The 18,049-nt window shown below is 43.1% G+C and overlaps 1 protein-coding gene across 1 annotated transcript in view; it reads right to left on the reverse strand.

The window, feature by feature from the left end:
- The window catches only part of trpc7b (transient receptor potential cation channel, subfamily C, member 7b), a 58,614-nt gene extending 43,828 nt beyond the window's left edge, over positions 1-14,786 (reverse strand). Inside the window, exons 1-2 of the mRNA XM_056440183.1 lie at positions 14,290-14,786; positions 8,170-8,932 (exon numbers count right to left, since the gene is read on the reverse strand). Coding sequence (XP_056296158.1) covers positions 8,170-8,932; positions 14,290-14,741 — 1,215 coding nt within the window. The 5' untranslated portion in view covers positions 14,742-14,786. The remainder of the gene's footprint in view (positions 1-8,169; positions 8,933-14,289) is intronic.
- Between the last annotated feature and the right edge of the window lie 3,263 nt (positions 14,787-18,049).

Below are 18,049 nucleotides of genomic sequence, written 5' to 3' on the forward strand. Positions count from 1 at the left end.
GACCACATAGTCGTTCATTCACTTAATGAACATAATTGTCTTCATGGGAAGGAAGCAGCAAAGTAGCCGCGGGTTTAGCAGAGCACCAGAAGAGCTGTGTGGTCTGAAGTATACTACATAATAGTCGTCAACAGAAACAATGATTTGCATTTCATTTTGCCAACATTCTCACAATGATATTAAAAACTGGACCCTTGATAATGCTGAAAACAAATGTATGAGAGTTACAAGAGTGTGTGTTTCCATTCTCCTTTATGTGGGATGCTGGGTCCTGGGCTAATAAATAAATGCTTGCAATGCTTGCAAATCAGCAATTAGGTTTGTGTTTTTTATCAGTTGAATGGAAACATTACTATTTTCGATTTTTGTTGACTTTTTGGTGGACTGGAGTGAATACTGATGGCCTACGTCACAAGTGATGAAGCACCTCAATCGTTTGAAGCCCCCCTTGTGCACACAAGATAATAACGTGATGGCATCAGAGACAGAATATTATCTTTCGTGACTTTGTATACTTCTTCATCCAAATTTAGGGAATTGCTCCAAGTGCCGATTTACACTGTCCACTTTACTACAATTCACGATTCAGGCCTTTCCTTCTTCTCTCTCCTTCTAATCCCTCACAAATTGTTCCAGCTTCAACCCTTTGCTCCTCAGTCTTCACTTCTCATCCTTCTTTCTTACACTACCTCCCCTCGCCTCCTAGCTTGTTCTGTTCTTCAGTATTTGTCTGAGTAGATAAGCAGGCAGCAGATTGGAGCTTCTATAAAGTCCATCAGTCATCAACTCAGCAATCAATTAAACAAGGGAGGAAATGACCAGTTCTCCTCTCACTTTCTTTTTGGGCATACTTTTGCTGTGAGGAGGTGTGATACAGTATGTACGCAAATTATGGGCAACACTTTCTGTGATGTCAGTGTTTCCTTTATCTGCCTATCATGAAAGAGAGAAACTACATATGTTACCTACCTAATGAGTACTTATCAAGTATAATAAATCTTCAATGGTCACTTAGTAACATTTCTTTTTTGTTGTTGCAAGGATCATAGTGTATTATAATTAACATAGTTGTAATACATAATTGTATAATGCATTATAATACTGTGTTATTCTAAGTGTGCATGGATATTTAAGAGTGCTTATAACTAATATTATATAGTTCTATAAGAATATTGTAACATATTACAATCATTTAGATTTCATTTTAGACAGTAACAGAATATGTACTGCATGTCAGTGCACTTATTGACCTTGGGCATCATGTGCATTCCTTCTGTGTTTTTATATTAGGAGTTTTATTCTTGTATGACTTTATCTGTATTACAGTATCTGTGTTGTATTTATGGTGTACTCGGTTTAGTGAAGTCAACAGTGTGTTTGTAATCTTAAATACCAAACGGCTGCAATACGTGTCAAACATTTTAAAGTCTGGCCCTTCAGGCTTTGCTTTATCAAAACCTGCATGTTAGATAAGGTTGGTGAAAAGGATCATCACTATCTGCAACTTAAAAAGTTAATTCGGGGCAGGCCTCAATTAGCCCTTTTGGGGACATGAAGGAGAAGGAGGCGTGTATGTCACCTTTAGACTGACAAGTGAAATATATCAATAACAATCACATGACTGTTTACTTTCAGGGAAAGGAGAGCTTCAGGGTAGTGCATGAACAAGAATGTGTTCTTAATCATAAGACACACATCAAGAACACACACACACACACACGCACCGACGCTACAACCATGCAGCATTATGTAAAAATACAATCAGGATTCAGGGTGTGTGCTTTGTGCCGCGGGGGGCTGAGATAAAGGAGGGGGCATGATTGTGAGATTGAAAATGGAGCCTGAACAGTGTGAAGCAGAGTGAGTGGTTACAGATGAGTGACACAAACATGGAGCGAGAGAGAGAGGGGGGTAAGATGGAGGGATGAGGAGAGTGTGATATACATCGTTAGTATTACTGCACATCAGAGGACATTCACAACCAGTTTAGCTGCTGTTCACTTTCACTGTGGCCGTCTGTTGTAGTTTAAACTAAAATTGGTACGACGCAAGTACAGAGTGAGTCATTAAAAAAATGAAATGACACCCTACTCTGCCTCTCTCCTTTTCTCCCAAGGGTGTCTGTATGTGTGTGTGTGTGTGTGTGTCCACAGGCTCTCATGAGAAATTGATGGGCTGTCTCGAAAACTAGGTTGTTTGAAGATACATTTTAGGGAGGTCCTGATAAGCCTTCAGCAGTCCCCACATCAGCACCAGTACGACTCGTCTCTGGTGCGTGAGAAGGTCATGTGAGTGTTTGCGTGCACTCGACTGAGAGTAAACATGTATTTCTCTCAAAGTGGAAACAAAAGCTCTGTCCCATACGGCATCCTGATGCCTTACATACATTTAGAATGTCACATTGTAAAAATAAGCATACAACCTTTACGATGTTAGCATGCGTTATTGTATTAATCTCAAAATACAGTGGAGGCAGAGGTTATTGATTATTTGAAGGGGCAGTGAATTATGGACCAAATATAATGGCAATCTGTCCAAAGTATTGACCAGTGTGATTCTTAGAGCCGGGCCTGGGGTAAGTACTTCATATTCTCCTCTGATTCTTATATCTGGAGGCAAAACCCACAGAAAAAAACTTTAAATCAATAAAAACAAAAGACCATATGGTATGTGTGGCTGACCTTGTATCATGCATTCATGTGCTTGTAAAACCTTTGAACTTCTAACATATTCTGGATTTGGAGCATCAAAATAGAAGCAAACAACACATTCCGATGTCGATGTATAATAAGTAACGCGTCCCTGAACGGAGAATGAAGTCAATCCTCCGCTGTGTGAGTTGTAATGGCCGGCCGCCTGTGCCTGTGTGTGAGCCCCATTCGCTGGCTCGTGGCTACCTCTCATACGGCAGTAACAGCTGATGACATCGCCCGACCAGCGGCGTCATTGCAGAAACGTAGCGCTCACTCCGGTAAACACCGTTAGATCTCTCACTGTTATAGCTTCCAGCCTGCTTCCCATTGAGAGCCGTGTGAAGGTAATAGATATGCTCCGAATTATGTGTTGAGAGCCTCTGAATGTGAGGAGATAATGTGTCATTCACAATCTATACAGTCAGATCACATGTTCTCAATTATGACAACAATTGTGTTTTGTTTTCTGGGTCTGATGCTCTATGTCCTAGCGTGTTTGATTCCTTCTTGTGTAACAGGATGATCTCAGACTATTGTTACACTCTCTTTAATAACTGATGTTGTTACATTACGAGAAGAAGATGTGAAGAAGAGCAGGGAGACAAAGAGAGAAGACAGGGTGATAATGAGATGTTAATGAGACAGATGAGCACACACACACCTCTGGTCCCTCAGGTGAGCCCTTCATTAGTTTGTCTGGAGACAGGGAACAGAATGACGAGCAGAAAGGGGGGGTGGGATCATTATGCCACTGTTATCTGATCGGTTCAATTAGATGATACATGATCACTAATGATCATTAATGATCTTGATAATAAATATAATTCAGTATGTAATCAATGGGAGCAAAGTCCGCCACTCCAAAGGGAAACACTCCTTAATGTTCTGTTCCATGGAGTCATATGGAGTCTATACACTGTGCACTGTACAGTTTATGTCACAACAAAATTACAAAGAAAGAAAACACAGCAGAAGCTTCAGGCAACAAACCACACATGACTAACTTATCAGTACACATGTGGCCTGGAGCTGGTGAAGTAGAAACTTGAGATCACATGAGACTGTCGCTAGCAAAGATGTCTGACAACAATCTTTCACGTTGGTTTTTCCTGCTTACTTAACTCTTTTTGTTAAATATCTCAACAATGTCTTTTGACTGTCGGCCTATGTTTTGTTTAGTGAAGTTTGATAAACAAAGAAGAAGATTTTCAGCTTGTAATTAATAACATACAATAGGAATAGATTTCCAATTTCTATTTCATTTTGTTCCTTGTGAAGCATGTTTCATAAATCCGATAGATTATTTCATTATATTTGTGTAACACCCGGTTCTGTTTCTCCTGTGTTCCGTGTCTCCTCTCTGTCTTAATTGTTTAATTCCCTGCACCTGCCCTCAGCCACTCTTGTCTCGTTACTGTCTGATGTCGTACACCTGTTCCCCCCCTATATATTGTGTCAGTCTTTCCCTTGTCTCCTGTTGGATTGTCGTCTCTGGTTCCGTGTCCTTTTCCCGTCGTCCTGTCCGTGTTCCTGTCCGTGTTCCTGGTTCTGCCTGCCCTGAACCTGGATTCTCTGCCTGCCCCTTTTGGACCTTGTTTTTTTGTAAACTGTTTTGCCTCATTAAAGAGTGCTTTTTTTGTTATTCATATTGCGTCCAGCCTGTCTCTCTGCGCCTGAGCCTCACCCCGTCACTAGAACTTGACAATTTGAGCTTTTATGGCATGTATAAATAAAGGGTTAACTAGATAACACATAATTGTTCCCGGTACATCCTTTTTACAAAACAGTAATAAAGAACACCAAGCTTAAGATTCAGTAGAGCCACAACCAAAATGACAGGAGGCTGACAAGTAATGTAACATTTGAAAAGCTGTGTTTGTCTCCACAGCGGCTGGTGGCCCTTAAGGAGCAGACACACTGAAGCATATTTCATCCTTGCCTTCATCCCCATCCTCGAGATGGGCTAAGAAAAGCCATGATCTCATCGGTAGCACCAGCCAAACATTGGCCAACATATGAGGACAATCTGTTCTTTTAATCTACTGCCGATTAAAGGCTGCTCGCGTAGCCGTTGACAACCCTCCTTCTTCCCGGGGCCCGTCTCTGCACTCGGTCCACAGCTTCCAGCTGAGACACTTTCCAATCAAGATAAGATTGGTCCACAGGGAGGTTCGATTGCTCCGGGACAAAACCTTGGACATTCAAAGCATAAAATCCAAAATTTAACAACATAAAAAACAGTTTGACTTAAATTTTGGATTTCCTAGATTATAAAATGTTATTAACTTACAGTGGGGAAACTCATTTGCCACCAAAACCTCATTCAGGCATCACTAGACTCACATAGACAACAATAGACACAGTCCAGGGCTGTTCCGGTGTCTTTCAGAGACATGGTTGACTAAATCGTCAACGCTAGCTTCCTTTACAATGTTGACTGAAATGTATTTAGGGGTAGTGAGCTGCTCGTATACGTGAGAGATGTAATGCAAACAAATTGATTTGACAACTGAAATGGAAATGAAGTGCCATCACGACTAGCTTTACACCGCAAAATGACCTTTAATATGATGTATATAGACAACCCCTCATCAGCCACTATGTTTTATAATAAGTGTTAAGGAACTATATACAAAGAACGAGAATGTCTAGTTGCTGGTAGTGGTAACAATAACATTCCTTAAAACACAATTTGATTTAAATTGATTTTGAGCAACAAGAGGGAGAGATCACAAAATCCTTTAATATTGTCACTGAGTTGTTGGACCACAATATGTAAATATATATATATGTTAATTTGCTAGACATCAGAGGATAGAATAAAAGATCCCTAAAAAAGGGGTTTTCATTGCTGTGGTTACCTGTATCATCTTCTCAAATTCTTCAAACTAAGGATGTAAAGGGCCCCAAACTATAACTGTTGCTTTCCTCCTGCGTTGCGTCATATACAGCTCCACCAGCCGCCTCTGGGGCTTCTGTGTAAACTGTGTAACTATTTTTATAAGCTTGCTTTTGCTATTGGACACCAAATGTATGTTCCATTGATGTTGTAGGAAATTATAATCATAAAATATGGTCTGAGTACATTATCCAAACCACTTATCCTCATTAGGGTCACCGGCGCTGGAGCCGATCCCAGCTGACATTGGGCGAAGGCAGGGGACACCCTGGACAGGTCACCAGTCCATCCAGGGCACACATAGAGACATACAACCATTCATGCTCACATTCACACCGACGGGCAATTTAGAGTTCAATTAACCTGACTGCCTGTCTTTGGACTGTGGGAGGAAGCCGGAGAACCCGGAGGGAACCCACGCTGCCACGGGGAGAACGTGCAAACTCCACACAGAAGGACCGCCCCGACCGGGAATTGAACCCGTGGCCCTCTTGCTGTGAGGCGACAGTGCACTACACCACCGTGCAGCCCCATGAAATATGGTCTGAGTGTTCTTTAAAAAAAATAAAAAGGTTCCTACTGTCGCTATAGCTTGACTTTCAAATATAATTGTCTGACACGAGCAGCCGAGCTCCTTAATCTTGTTTGAGCAAAGCACTCGATGTATTGTGTGATGTGTGTGTGTGTGTGTCTCCAAAAGAAGAAATCTCCTTTTCACCTTCCTCTCCGACGCCACTCTGCCAAATCTTTGGTCAACTCTCGGCCCCCATATGAAACAGTATTTCATTTCATTATTTCATGTATTTATTTATTTGAACAGGGACCGTGCAAATCAATCAACCCAGGGGTAAATGTGTCAGTCTTAGTTAAGGTTAAATATCAACCGCAGTCCCTGTGGCCAGATATTACAAGTAGGGCTGCAACAACGAATCGATAAAATCGATAAAAATCGATTATTAAAATAGTTGGCAACGAATTTCATTATCGATTCGTTGTGCTCAATAAGTCACGGAGTATAAACAAAGTTGATTTGAGCGCAGAGCGGCGCAGGAGAAACCAGAGTGGAGGGAGAGACGGAACGCTGCGTTGTGAGAGCCAATCAGTGCTGAGCTGCTCCTCTGTTGATGAATCTAATTGGCTGCTGCTGCTCACGTGGCGCTGGATGCGGAAGTCCTTCACGTAGTCGGAGACATTCACGGAGCTGACGTTATGAACCCAGACACCAGGGCGCTACATGTCACGACGTGTGTGGCATTTCCACAAGAGTTTAACATAGAAAACGTGGTTATTTATTCCATGGCGGATAGCGGAAAATATTTTTCCACAAGCCACGCTACTAGGGCGGCAGACAACATTTAGTGAGCTCTGATCGCTCTTTTAATGAAGTATCGATCCTAAAAATATGCTAAATCACATCGTTAAAAAAAAATAATAAATGGGAACGCGTCTCTGATATTGTTTAGGGGGCCGGTCCACATGGGGACCACTGCTCAGGAGAGGAAAGCTGTCATCCACATGCTGACCAGTGAACAGGTTCATCACCATGGTGACCAGTGGATCTCCAGGACCTTTCCATGACTTTAAACCAAATTTCCATGATTAAACATTTTGTGAAAACTCTGTCTATACGTGACAAAGTGAGAAGATGTAGTATTTAAACTAACAATGAGAATTCCAAAGCATACTGTATATATTCCGTGTAAATTAACATTTGAATAAAACAAATTTTCATTACTTTTCCAAATATTTTGGGATTTTATTTTTTTCAATTACTTTTCTAGGCCTGCTAAAAGCCATTTAAAAATTCCATGACTTTTCCAGGTTTTCCATGACCGTACGGACCCTGTTTTGAATAAAGGGTTTAAAATGTAAGTTGTTTTTTTTTGTATCCGATTAATCGATTAATCGATAAAATAATCAACCGATTAATCGATTATCAAAATAATCGTTAGTTGCAGCCCTAATTACAAGCCTTCACTAATGGAGAAAATGGTTATCACAAAAACATCATAAAAAGCAATAAACATACAGGTTACGATCAAATATAGGCCTCATCATAAAATCCTAAAAAGACATCATAAAAAGCAATAAACGTATACACAATCACTGAGGAGGGTGTCACGAGTCACTGATTAGTAATAAGCCAGTTCTTCAGGCCGTGTTTAACAGAGTGATATGTTCTGCTAGTGCGTTTATGAAGAGGCATTCCAGGTGTCCTGCTTTCACTGAGAATGCAGACTGACTGAAGGAACTCTTCCTAAATGGGATGGTAGTCACCTCTCTCCACAGATTTAGTTTGTCTGCTACTCTGCATGTTTTGTTTGATAAATTCACCAAGTGGGAAGAGCCATATCATTAAGAACTTTAAAAACTAGACACATATTGGAGAATTTAGTGAGGTTATCCCAGCTCAGGTGACTGTTAAGTTAGAATTGCACAGTGTTGATAACTCGTGAGCTTTTTATGTTGGTGAGGTTGTGGGCATTTAAAAAAGCGCGGGGATAGATCAAGTAAAATACTGGCAAACAAAAACAAAAAAGATAGGCAAAGATGTTAAGAAATCAGAAACCACCTCACCTTGAACTCCGTCTCGATGTTGGCCAGTCTTTCCAGTTCATTGCTGAGCTCGAGGGCGGTCAGCACGGGGTCTTCGCTGCTGAGTGACAGGTAGGCCGCACTGGCCAGGCCTTGGTACGCATTCATCCGGGACCGGGAGTGACTGAACGCGTCTTGCTTCTGTTTCTCCACACATTCTGGACAATTACAGAAGTAGTCATGTGGCCTTTCAATGCGCGCCCCCTTCGTCAACAGGATGTGGACGATCTCATACTCCAGGCAGTGAGCGGCCAGGATGACGGGCGTGACATCATGTGAAAAACGTGTTCCGTCCTCGTCGTACGCGTAAAAGTCATCGTCATGCATCTCCTGCTCCAGAGGGCTCAAAGCAAGTCGGAGACCTCCCCCAAAGGCAGGGTGGGCGAGAATGGCTTCGACGATTCGGACGTAACCTTTGGAGATAGCCAAAAGCAGGCCATCGCCGATCCTCGCCAAACCGTCCTTTTTTAGAAGCAGCTCTGTCACTTCGAGGTGCTCGTTGCCCACTGCCAGCTGCAAAGCATTCTGGCCCATGTAGTCCACAGAGTTGAAGTTAAGGGTTCTGGACTCTTCCAGCATTTTGCGGACCACAGGAATGTTTCCGTATTCAGCCGCGTCCAGAAACTGCTCCTCCTCCGCAGTGAGGGCCGAGCCACGTTCGTTGAACATGTAGGCTGGGCCCCGCACTGCCTGGCGGCGCCCCTTCTCTCTCAGCGTGGTGTGCCGCCGATGCATGGCGTCCACCCTGGTGGGGACAATTGAGAGGAGAGCAAACGGTGAGGAGAAGCGAAAGAACAAGGATGACAATGGTGAAAATTGAGTTAGGAGACAAAGAGTGATGACGTGATGACAAAGCGAAGAAAAGTGGAGAGCAAGAGAGAAAATAACGGAGGCAAGAGGAACGACAGGCTCATTACTTTAGTCTCATCAAAGTGGCCATGGTGAAACAAGGCAAACAAACTCATTACTGTCTCCCCATGTGGATATCGTCCGTGGACAGGAACTGGTCAAGCACGATCAGCAGTGCTTAACACAGACTTCTCCCCTGACCCCAGAGAAAGTCAACCAATCCATCCGTAATATATCTGTCTCCGATCAAATCAATGAACCGCTTCCAGGGTCAAAGCTTCCTGCGGGGCCATCTCAGGGCAACGGCTCTTATTGGCAAGAGAGATGAAACCATAAATTGACTCTGGCACGACAAACTCACTCGACAATCAATGAGTGAGTGATTGTCCAAAGAGATTCTTTGGCCAGTGGAGAGCCTGTCATTATGTTGCCCACATGCATGAACACGTATACTCTTCTTTATCAAAAGGGAATAGATGTACCTTGCACAGACAGAACCACTGGTATCACGCTTTGAACTGAGAAACACATTTCACTTGGACTACTGTACTCCTCCGTATGTATTTTAGAGACACCGATATGCCACAATGACATCTGCTGCATGGCCCGGCACTCTCACACAAATAGTGGAGAAAAAAATCCTTGATGTATCACAAAGCTGGAGAAATAAGAAAGAGAAAGAGTGAGAGACAGTGAGGGAGCGGAGGAGGAGATACTGGATATGGGTGAGCTTCGAAATGAAAAGTTGGAATGGGAATACGAGTGTAGTATAACACAGTGTAATGTAGTGTAGTGCCCCTCACTTTTTGTGTGTCACAGAAGGCTGGACATTGAAGAAAAAGGTGGAAACATTCCACGGTTGGCGTTAAAGGATGTGGAGCTGAGAAGATGAAGAGCGCTCACCCAGGCCAGATATATATATATATATATATATATATACGGTCTTGATTTTCGATTTACGCAATCAGCCGTTAATGCCCCAGGCTCCCACCCTCTCTTTTTCACTCGCAAACACACACATTTGTAGACTATCACACATAAATACACATAAGGGGCATCCATGGTCAAACACATGTGTGTGACACCATCAGAATTCATACAATAAGTGGACACAATATGCATCATCTGTAAATTGTGATTCAAACTAATCCAAAAAGCATGCAGTGAATACTGCCTTTATGCAGCTTTACATGTTTGAAAGGTTTTTGTTTGTTAAGGCCATTGTTTGTGTTGATTTATTACAATGCTGTAGGTTGTACCCAATATATGCCCAACCACACACACCTCAACAGATATATTTGTATGCATTGGGAACATTTCTTAGACACGAGGGGACAGTCTGGCTGCCGGCCCATTGAGATAACCTTGTAGTCAGGTCATGAATAGCCATTTTCCATCCCTCTCTATCCCCTCTCCATCAATCTCTGACTGTTTTTGATTCTGATCTAAAATAGAATTTAGTTGCATCAATTTTGTGCAGAATTACAGTCACAAAGACAGGAGGAGGTCGACGTGATGGATATGAATGGATATAACGTGTGTGTGTGTGGTGTGTGTGTGTGTGTGGAGGGGGGGTAAAGCAGACATAAGTATACAATCCCTCGTTCATTCAGGTCATCTTTCTTCCTGATCCATTTGCCTATTGTGATTGTATTTGTACATCATATTGTGTTTTAGACCAAAGGACTTGACACATTAGCATTGATGCAACCAAAACAACCGGACGCTATTCCCTCTATAGACGAACATAATGTCAGGCTACAGGGATACACGATACACCGTCTAATACAAACTACGCCTCTATTGTATGCCAACCCGTACTACTAGACGTCTTTCTTTCTGCCTGCTGAGCAAAAGGCCTGTTTGGTTCAAAACCACTTAAGAAAATAAGGTTCATGTTAATGACTACCACCAACTATTCATACACTGTCATATGTATTGAATGTGTTGTAACTCTGTACTGATTCCTTCTGTACACATGACATTTATTGCTTCTGTCCATCCTGGAGAGGGATCCTCCTATGTTGCTCTCCTGAAGGTTTCTTCTAGTGCTGTGAAAAATAACGCGTTAACTCAGTTAATTAAATTACAGGATTAATTAGTTTTGGTTTTTTAACGCATTTAACGCATGCGCAGAATGAGCTTCCAATCCGTCTGTTGTTGGTCGTCTCTAACCAGCAGCGTGTCATTCTGTCTCTACGTGTCGCGTAAACACGACTCCGATCTCCGTGCTGCAGGTCAGTCAGAGACCCTCTCCTATGAACCACAAAACGGTCAGAAAAGAGAGAAACTATCTCGTACCACTGCAACTGGGGATTCTCACTATATTCCAACTCAGCATTGCAGAAATCAAATCAACCCATCTAGAAAAACATGGTTGTCTGTGAGTGATGTACAGTATGTGTAAAAAGGGGTTTTAAAATGCAAAATCATATGTTATTTTAGACAGTTTTATTCAAACTAATGGATTTGAGCATGTAGAAAGTGCTTTTAAATAAATTTTGGGGATGAGAGAAAAAAATGTAAGGGAAATGTTAACAAAACACTTAGTGTCACGGGTTTGTCACTGGGTGAGGCTCAGGTGCAGAGAAACAGGACTGGACTCAATGTGAATAACAAAAAACACTCTTTACTGAGGCAAAAGGTTCCAATAAGCAACAAAGTCCAAAAAGGGTCAGAACAGGCAGGTCAGGAATACATAGGGGACAAGGAAGACAGAACTAAAGACAACAATACAGCAGGAGACAAGGGAAAGACTGGCACAATATATAGGGGGGGAACAGGTGTACGGCATAAGACAGTAACGAGGCGAGAGTGGCTGAGGGCAGGTGAAGGGAATTAACCAATCAAGACGGAGGAGACACAGAGGAGAAACGGAACGGGGCGTTGCATACAGTGCATCCAGTGACACATATCCCCAAATATATGTCACAAACTAGGAACTCTTCTGTCCTGAACTCTGTAAAACCTTTTGACTGGAGCTAAACTCTAATGTTGGGACACCAAGTTAATCATGTTCAGTTCAAGCCATCAAATATGTTCGGTCATTTACCGGTGAACTGGAGAAAAAGAAAGGAAGATCAGAACACAAATCAGGTTTGATATGACATTTTGAGGATAATGAGTGAAAAAGAAGTTTAGACTCAGCAGGAATATTTACAGAACGTACTAATGAGTTCCTACGTTATCAGTGCAGACATGAGCAGAATATCTCTCTCTCTCTCAGTACATTGTCAATTTGTAAGATCAAAGGCGAGTTGTTCACCATATTTCACTGGTAATGAGAAACAGGCATGTTCATCTTCTCTTTCACACAGACACAAAGGCGTCCAACATTTAGCCAAGTCAGACATCCAGGAGAGCGTGCATGCTTCTTTTCCATGCGAGGTCTTTTAAGTTAAACACAGTATCAAAGGAGAAGCCCAGGAAAGATCAAAGAGCCAACTCTGAGGCCTGCCATTTTCAATATAGGGATAACTAAGCTGGCTGTGCTACTTGAATAACCATTAGGAGTCACCATTAATGTCCCAGCTGTGCCTGTGGATTGTTCCTGCATGGATGCAATGCACTACAGTGAAGTATTTAAAGTATAAATAGCTTAGATTCAATGTAATTCTGAAGGCACACTGACTTGTCATATAGGAGAATGGCTCTCTTTCATTCGTCTGTTTTTTACTATGTATTTCCGATGAGTGGGTACGATCTCCCGGAAAATTGTGTGCAGCTTTACGGCACAACGTCACACTACATATATGAGATGGAGCTAGCTCGGTATTCTCAGTATACGGACATGATGGCAGAGGCGAAGACACGGAAGATTATACATTTAGCCGTTGGCGAGAGCTTTAAAAAAGTCAGGGGCCGAAGCTGACTTTCTCACTGTTGCAATTCTCCAGTCTGCGATCAAAGTGGTCGCATATGTGGGCATTTTTTGTCTGTGTGACTACACATTTCACATGGTCACATTCATGCCAGTGCCTAATGATTACGATCCTTGGTGCTCCTACCAGAGTGGAGATATGTGTGTACTTATCATCATTGATTTGTATTCAATTAAATTCATTTTGTGAAGCCCAAAATCACAAATTTGCATTTACGTGGGGAAAATACGTAGGGAAATCAATGTTGACTTCTCATTTCACACAGCAAGAACAAATCCCCCCCCAGCCCCCCCTACTGTACAACAATGCCATGGCTCTAATGTACTTATTATACATAAATGTAGTAAATAAAAGCTACAACATTTCCTTCTCAAATGTAGTTTAATAGAAAGTTGCATCAATCAGTAAGTAAAAGTTAGTTTGGAGTGCTGCCTGACCAGTAAGTAATATTCGCTGGCTTGTAAACAAATGTAAGTGTACAACTGTCCATGAGGGGTACTAAATCACAGAAATACTATTTATTTAATAATGTTGCTTTAAACATAATGAGGAGAACTAGATAATTAACTGTATATAAGACACAGTAGCAACTTTCAAAATGACAGAAGTTCCCAATCAGGGTTTTATGAGTGTTTCTGTGCAAATTCTTGTGTGTGTGACTTTGAGGGGGGTGTACTGTGCAAGCATATGTGTGTACTCTGCTCAGTGTCTCATGCCTGTTGTCTCTCGATCACTCAGACACACACACACACACACACACACTTGACTAATTCTTCTGTATTTATGCACCGGATCCATTGAAGATGCTCTCTCTCTAAACACAAGGACGAAATATAGTGGAAAACAAACTCAAACACCCTTCAAAAACAACAGCTCAGCTAAATTAACAGTAAAGTTAGTTTCGCTTCAGACTTAATGAACACAGTGTAACACATCTTCTGCAAATGTTCCATTTAAGAAGGAACATCAGTTTGCATTTCAAAGTGAATGACAGAAACGTATGTGATGACCCTCGAGTAAGACTGATCACTTGTATATCAAAGTCCAGCACGATTGATTTATTGAATAAAGGACCTTTAAAACAAAGCTGCACAGACAAGTGAATGCAGCATGGCTCAGGGGAAATCACCTGCTACACTCTCCTCTCTCACACTGACCTCTATTGTTGACATCCCAGGTGGATTAGTCACTATTGATTAAATGATCTAAACCCAGAACAGCTTTGCCCTTTCTAAACTATCGATCAGCTGCTTGGCATAACTGCACATTGCAGAGTTCATCAATAAGCTCAAGGACTCCACACAAGGCCTCGACACTGGTGCCTTCGGGTGGATGAACACAAGTTGTGGGTGATTTTAAGACGCTGACTCACGCTGGCCTGCTGTCGGCGTCCCCGTGCTCAACAGAGTGGTTCCCGTGGTCCGAGCGCTCCAGTGTCCGGTGGAGTCTCTGACCGCGGTGCTTAACGCCGTCATTGTTCGCCGCGCCGCGTCCCCTCCACTTGGGGAACAAGTCATCGCAACGGTCGAACAGCGCGTCCGTCCGCGCATCCTGCCGCGAAGGAAACGGAGAGCCGCGGTCCCCGATGCTCTGGCATAACTTTGGCGGTGTGAAGTGTGGGGAGTCCCCGGGCTCCTGGTTTTCTGGAGACGGGTAAAGACACTCCGGGGCGGCGAGGTAAGGCGGCTCTGTGTCCCCCAACAGCGGAGAGGCGGAGGAGAAGAGGTCCAGGGGCCGCGGCGAGGATGGACGGACAGGCGCAGGCGGTGAGGGAGACTCGTGGGCTCTCTCGCCGCTGTCGGCTTCGTCTCCTTCGTCAAACATTGCGAGAGTTCTTGAGCAGCAGACACTCTGAATGTGTCTGGTTATGTGGCAGACATCGAACGATGTTCGTCAAAGTTTCAAAAGCTCAAGTTTATTCTGAGCGGCGCAGCAGCGACGAGCGGAGTCTCCACCTTTTCCACGAGAGTGCGCGAACTAATTAGAGCGCACCGAGAGTGCGCGCGCAGCGAGCCAGCCTATTACACATTGCATTGGTCTACTACAGAAACATACTACCCGGTCCTTGGAGTTACTACCGAGAGGAGACATGGTCAGCCTGAATAACTCGAAAGCCGTTGTATCTTTTAAACCCAGGTTTTACTGCGCTGTTCTAGCGAGCTAATGAAAACATGAGGCCACCTCAGTGTTATTGTTATTGACGACCAATGGTTGAGTTTAACTTAATATATGTACTGAAGTACAGGCTACTTTGTACCCTTACTGTCCAGTGAACATTGTATAATCTCTAAATGAAGTGATTTCAAATTGAACTTCAATCAGCTGGAAGTGCATCACTACAAATATGAAAACATGGCTGATTTTTTTTAATTCATGAAAATATTTTTTAGACATATGTGTTCTAATATATGCGTTCACACCAAGAGCGTTGTGAATACAGGCACTCTACAAACATGATGAGCATAGCAAGACACCTTATTCTGATGCAACAATATACCCTCACTTTGCAAGAGAGCGTGCAGTGTGACACAACCCAATGTTTTGAACTTATGTTTCAAATATGGAAAGGAGGGAGAGAGGATCCATTAAAAGAGTTGATGGTTGGTTGGGGGGATGGAAGGGGTTAACATGGCCACCTGTTGTATGCCAATTACTTGTACAGACATAATCTTGTTATTGCTTCAGAGAACAAGTAATTAATACTTAAAGTAGCCCACATCTAACCTCAGTTGTAGGTTTATATTTGGATGCTTGCTTGATTTTATAGGTTGAGACAAACCTGAACATATATGAAGAAAAAAAATAATTGTGTGCGTGTGTGTGTATGTAATAGTGTGCGTGTGTGTGTGTAATAGTGTGAGTGTGTGTGCGTGTGTAGTCCTGTAATTAAAGGCAGAGACTTCCTGCAAGCCCACATGGACAATAACCAGTCCTATAGTGCTTTGATCTAACCTTGTGTTCGTGCACATAAACAGAGATCTGATCAAATCTAATTAACACACCACACATGCCAAACTGTTTTTACTGTTTGCATTTGGGTAGAAAATAGTCCCCAAATCTGTCTAGAGTGAGGTCCGTATTGTAGATTATCTCAGATAACTGCAGGTGCAATACAACACGAAGGTGTTATAATATCTGTATAAGCTTCAGGGTTTCTCCACTTAATTTTAGCTCAAAATCATGACAAAGTCTTATAAATGTTTTCAGATTTTTTCCTAGGGAATAAGGAAACCAAAGAATTAAATTAAATATTCAATTAATATTTTAGATATAACATATTTTATTTAAAATATGACATTTAAATGTCAGATGTTCAAGTCTTCCTATCCTTTGAGTGATTTAAAAATAGTAAAACCAGTCATACAGGAATAATTACCTGTACGAAAATGTAACAGCACACGTTCTTTAAGCTATAGACTAAATTATATGACTGATTGTTTGAAATGCATCAATGCTGGTGTTAATATCTGGGCGAGAGCAGATGCCCGTTCTGGCCGGTATTTTTGTGCTGGTTGAATTCGAGCTGCGGCGGTCCTTCTCCAAAGCTGGCGCCTGCTCTCCTCCTGGAGAAGTATAGGCTCCCAGCAACAGGGACATCCAATGCAGAGCCCTATATCGCTATTTGCTGTCAGCTGTATTTGTTGACACTGCGTCGAGACTTTTGTCATAACGTAAGCGGGCATGGTTTTGCATTTTTTTCTAAATTCTGCGGTGGGTGGACTTTGACGTATAGTTACTCTTTAATTATAGAACTGGTATAAGCGTGCGGAAGAACATCGAAGGTTGCAGAGTTCTATTGTTTCTGAAGTTGCTCCTGAATCCATCTGAAGTCTGACTTCACCGTAACACAGAGATTAGGGGAAATTGAGACAAACTGTCTACGCTTTACACAACGTCCTGAGTGAAAGTCACAACACACAGGTGGCTTTTAACTCCCTGTGTGTGTGTGTGTCTGTGCGTGTGTGTCTGCCATTGTACTCTCGTTATATTGCTTTGGGCTTCTGAAGTACAAAAGGGTTGTTGCAAGTGTCGGTGTGCGGTTTCAAAGCTGCAATAAGATACTTAAAAAAAAGATTTGTTTTGACAGCATGCCAAGCATATGCTGCATTAGATAGATAGATAGATATATACTTTATTAATCCCCAAGGGGAAATTTGTCGAGTCAGTAGCAGCAACACACAAGAATAAAAAAAACAAAACACAAAATATAAGAAGGGTTAGGGTGATCTGGCAAGAGGTGAACTGTTGTAGAGCCTCATAGCCGTCGGCAGGAATGTTCTCCTGTATCTCTCCGAGGTGGTGTTGTCCAATATGGACACCAGTTTCTTCAACAGTTTGTTAAGACGGCTGGTGTCACCGGCTCGATGCTGCTCCCAGCAGACAATGGCGGAGACGCCCAGGTACTGTACCTCCACCATGTCCAGGACACTCAGAGGTGTAGTCCACCACCATCTCTCTGGTCTTGGCCACGTTCAGCCAGGTGGTTCTCATCACCACTGCCCTGTACTCCTCCTCCTGTCCATAGTCACTGGTGTACAGGGTGAAGAGGCAGAGTGACAGAACAGATCCCTGTGGGGCTCAACATCACTGACCACCGTTCCAGACAGCACACGCCCATTCTGACAAACTGTGGTCTGCCTGTGAGGTAGTCAGTGATCCAGGAGATGGTGGACGCGTCACACACACCCGCAGCTTCTCACTCAGCAGCAGTGGCTGGATGGTGTTAAATGCACTGGAGAAGTCAAAGTGACTCTCACAGAGACATCGGTTCCATCCAGGTGCGACTGAGCTCGCAGCAGGTAGATGATGGCTGGTAAGCAAATTGCAGAGGGTCCAGCGATGATTTCACCTGCGGCCGGAGGTGGGCCAAGACCAGCCTCTCCAGCACCTTCATCACATGGGAGGTGAGGGCGACCAGGGCGAGGTCGTTGAGGCCAGATGGTGCTGACTTCTTTGGGACAGGGACCAGGCCCAGCCTCAGGCTGAGGTTGAAGAGGCGCTGCAGGACACCAGACAGCTGGGTGGCGGACCCTGGGGCTGATGCCATCAGGACCTTCAGCTTTCTCCAGCTGTCTTCTCACCTGGGTGGATGTGCAGCTCAGCAGGGGGACAGAGGGGAGGAGGTGTTTGGG

This window comes from Pseudoliparis swirei, chromosome 19 (assembly GCF_029220125.1).
Source record: "Pseudoliparis swirei isolate HS2019 ecotype Mariana Trench chromosome 19, NWPU_hadal_v1, whole genome shotgun sequence".
NCBI lineage: Eukaryota > Metazoa > Chordata > Actinopteri > Perciformes > Liparidae > Pseudoliparis > Pseudoliparis swirei.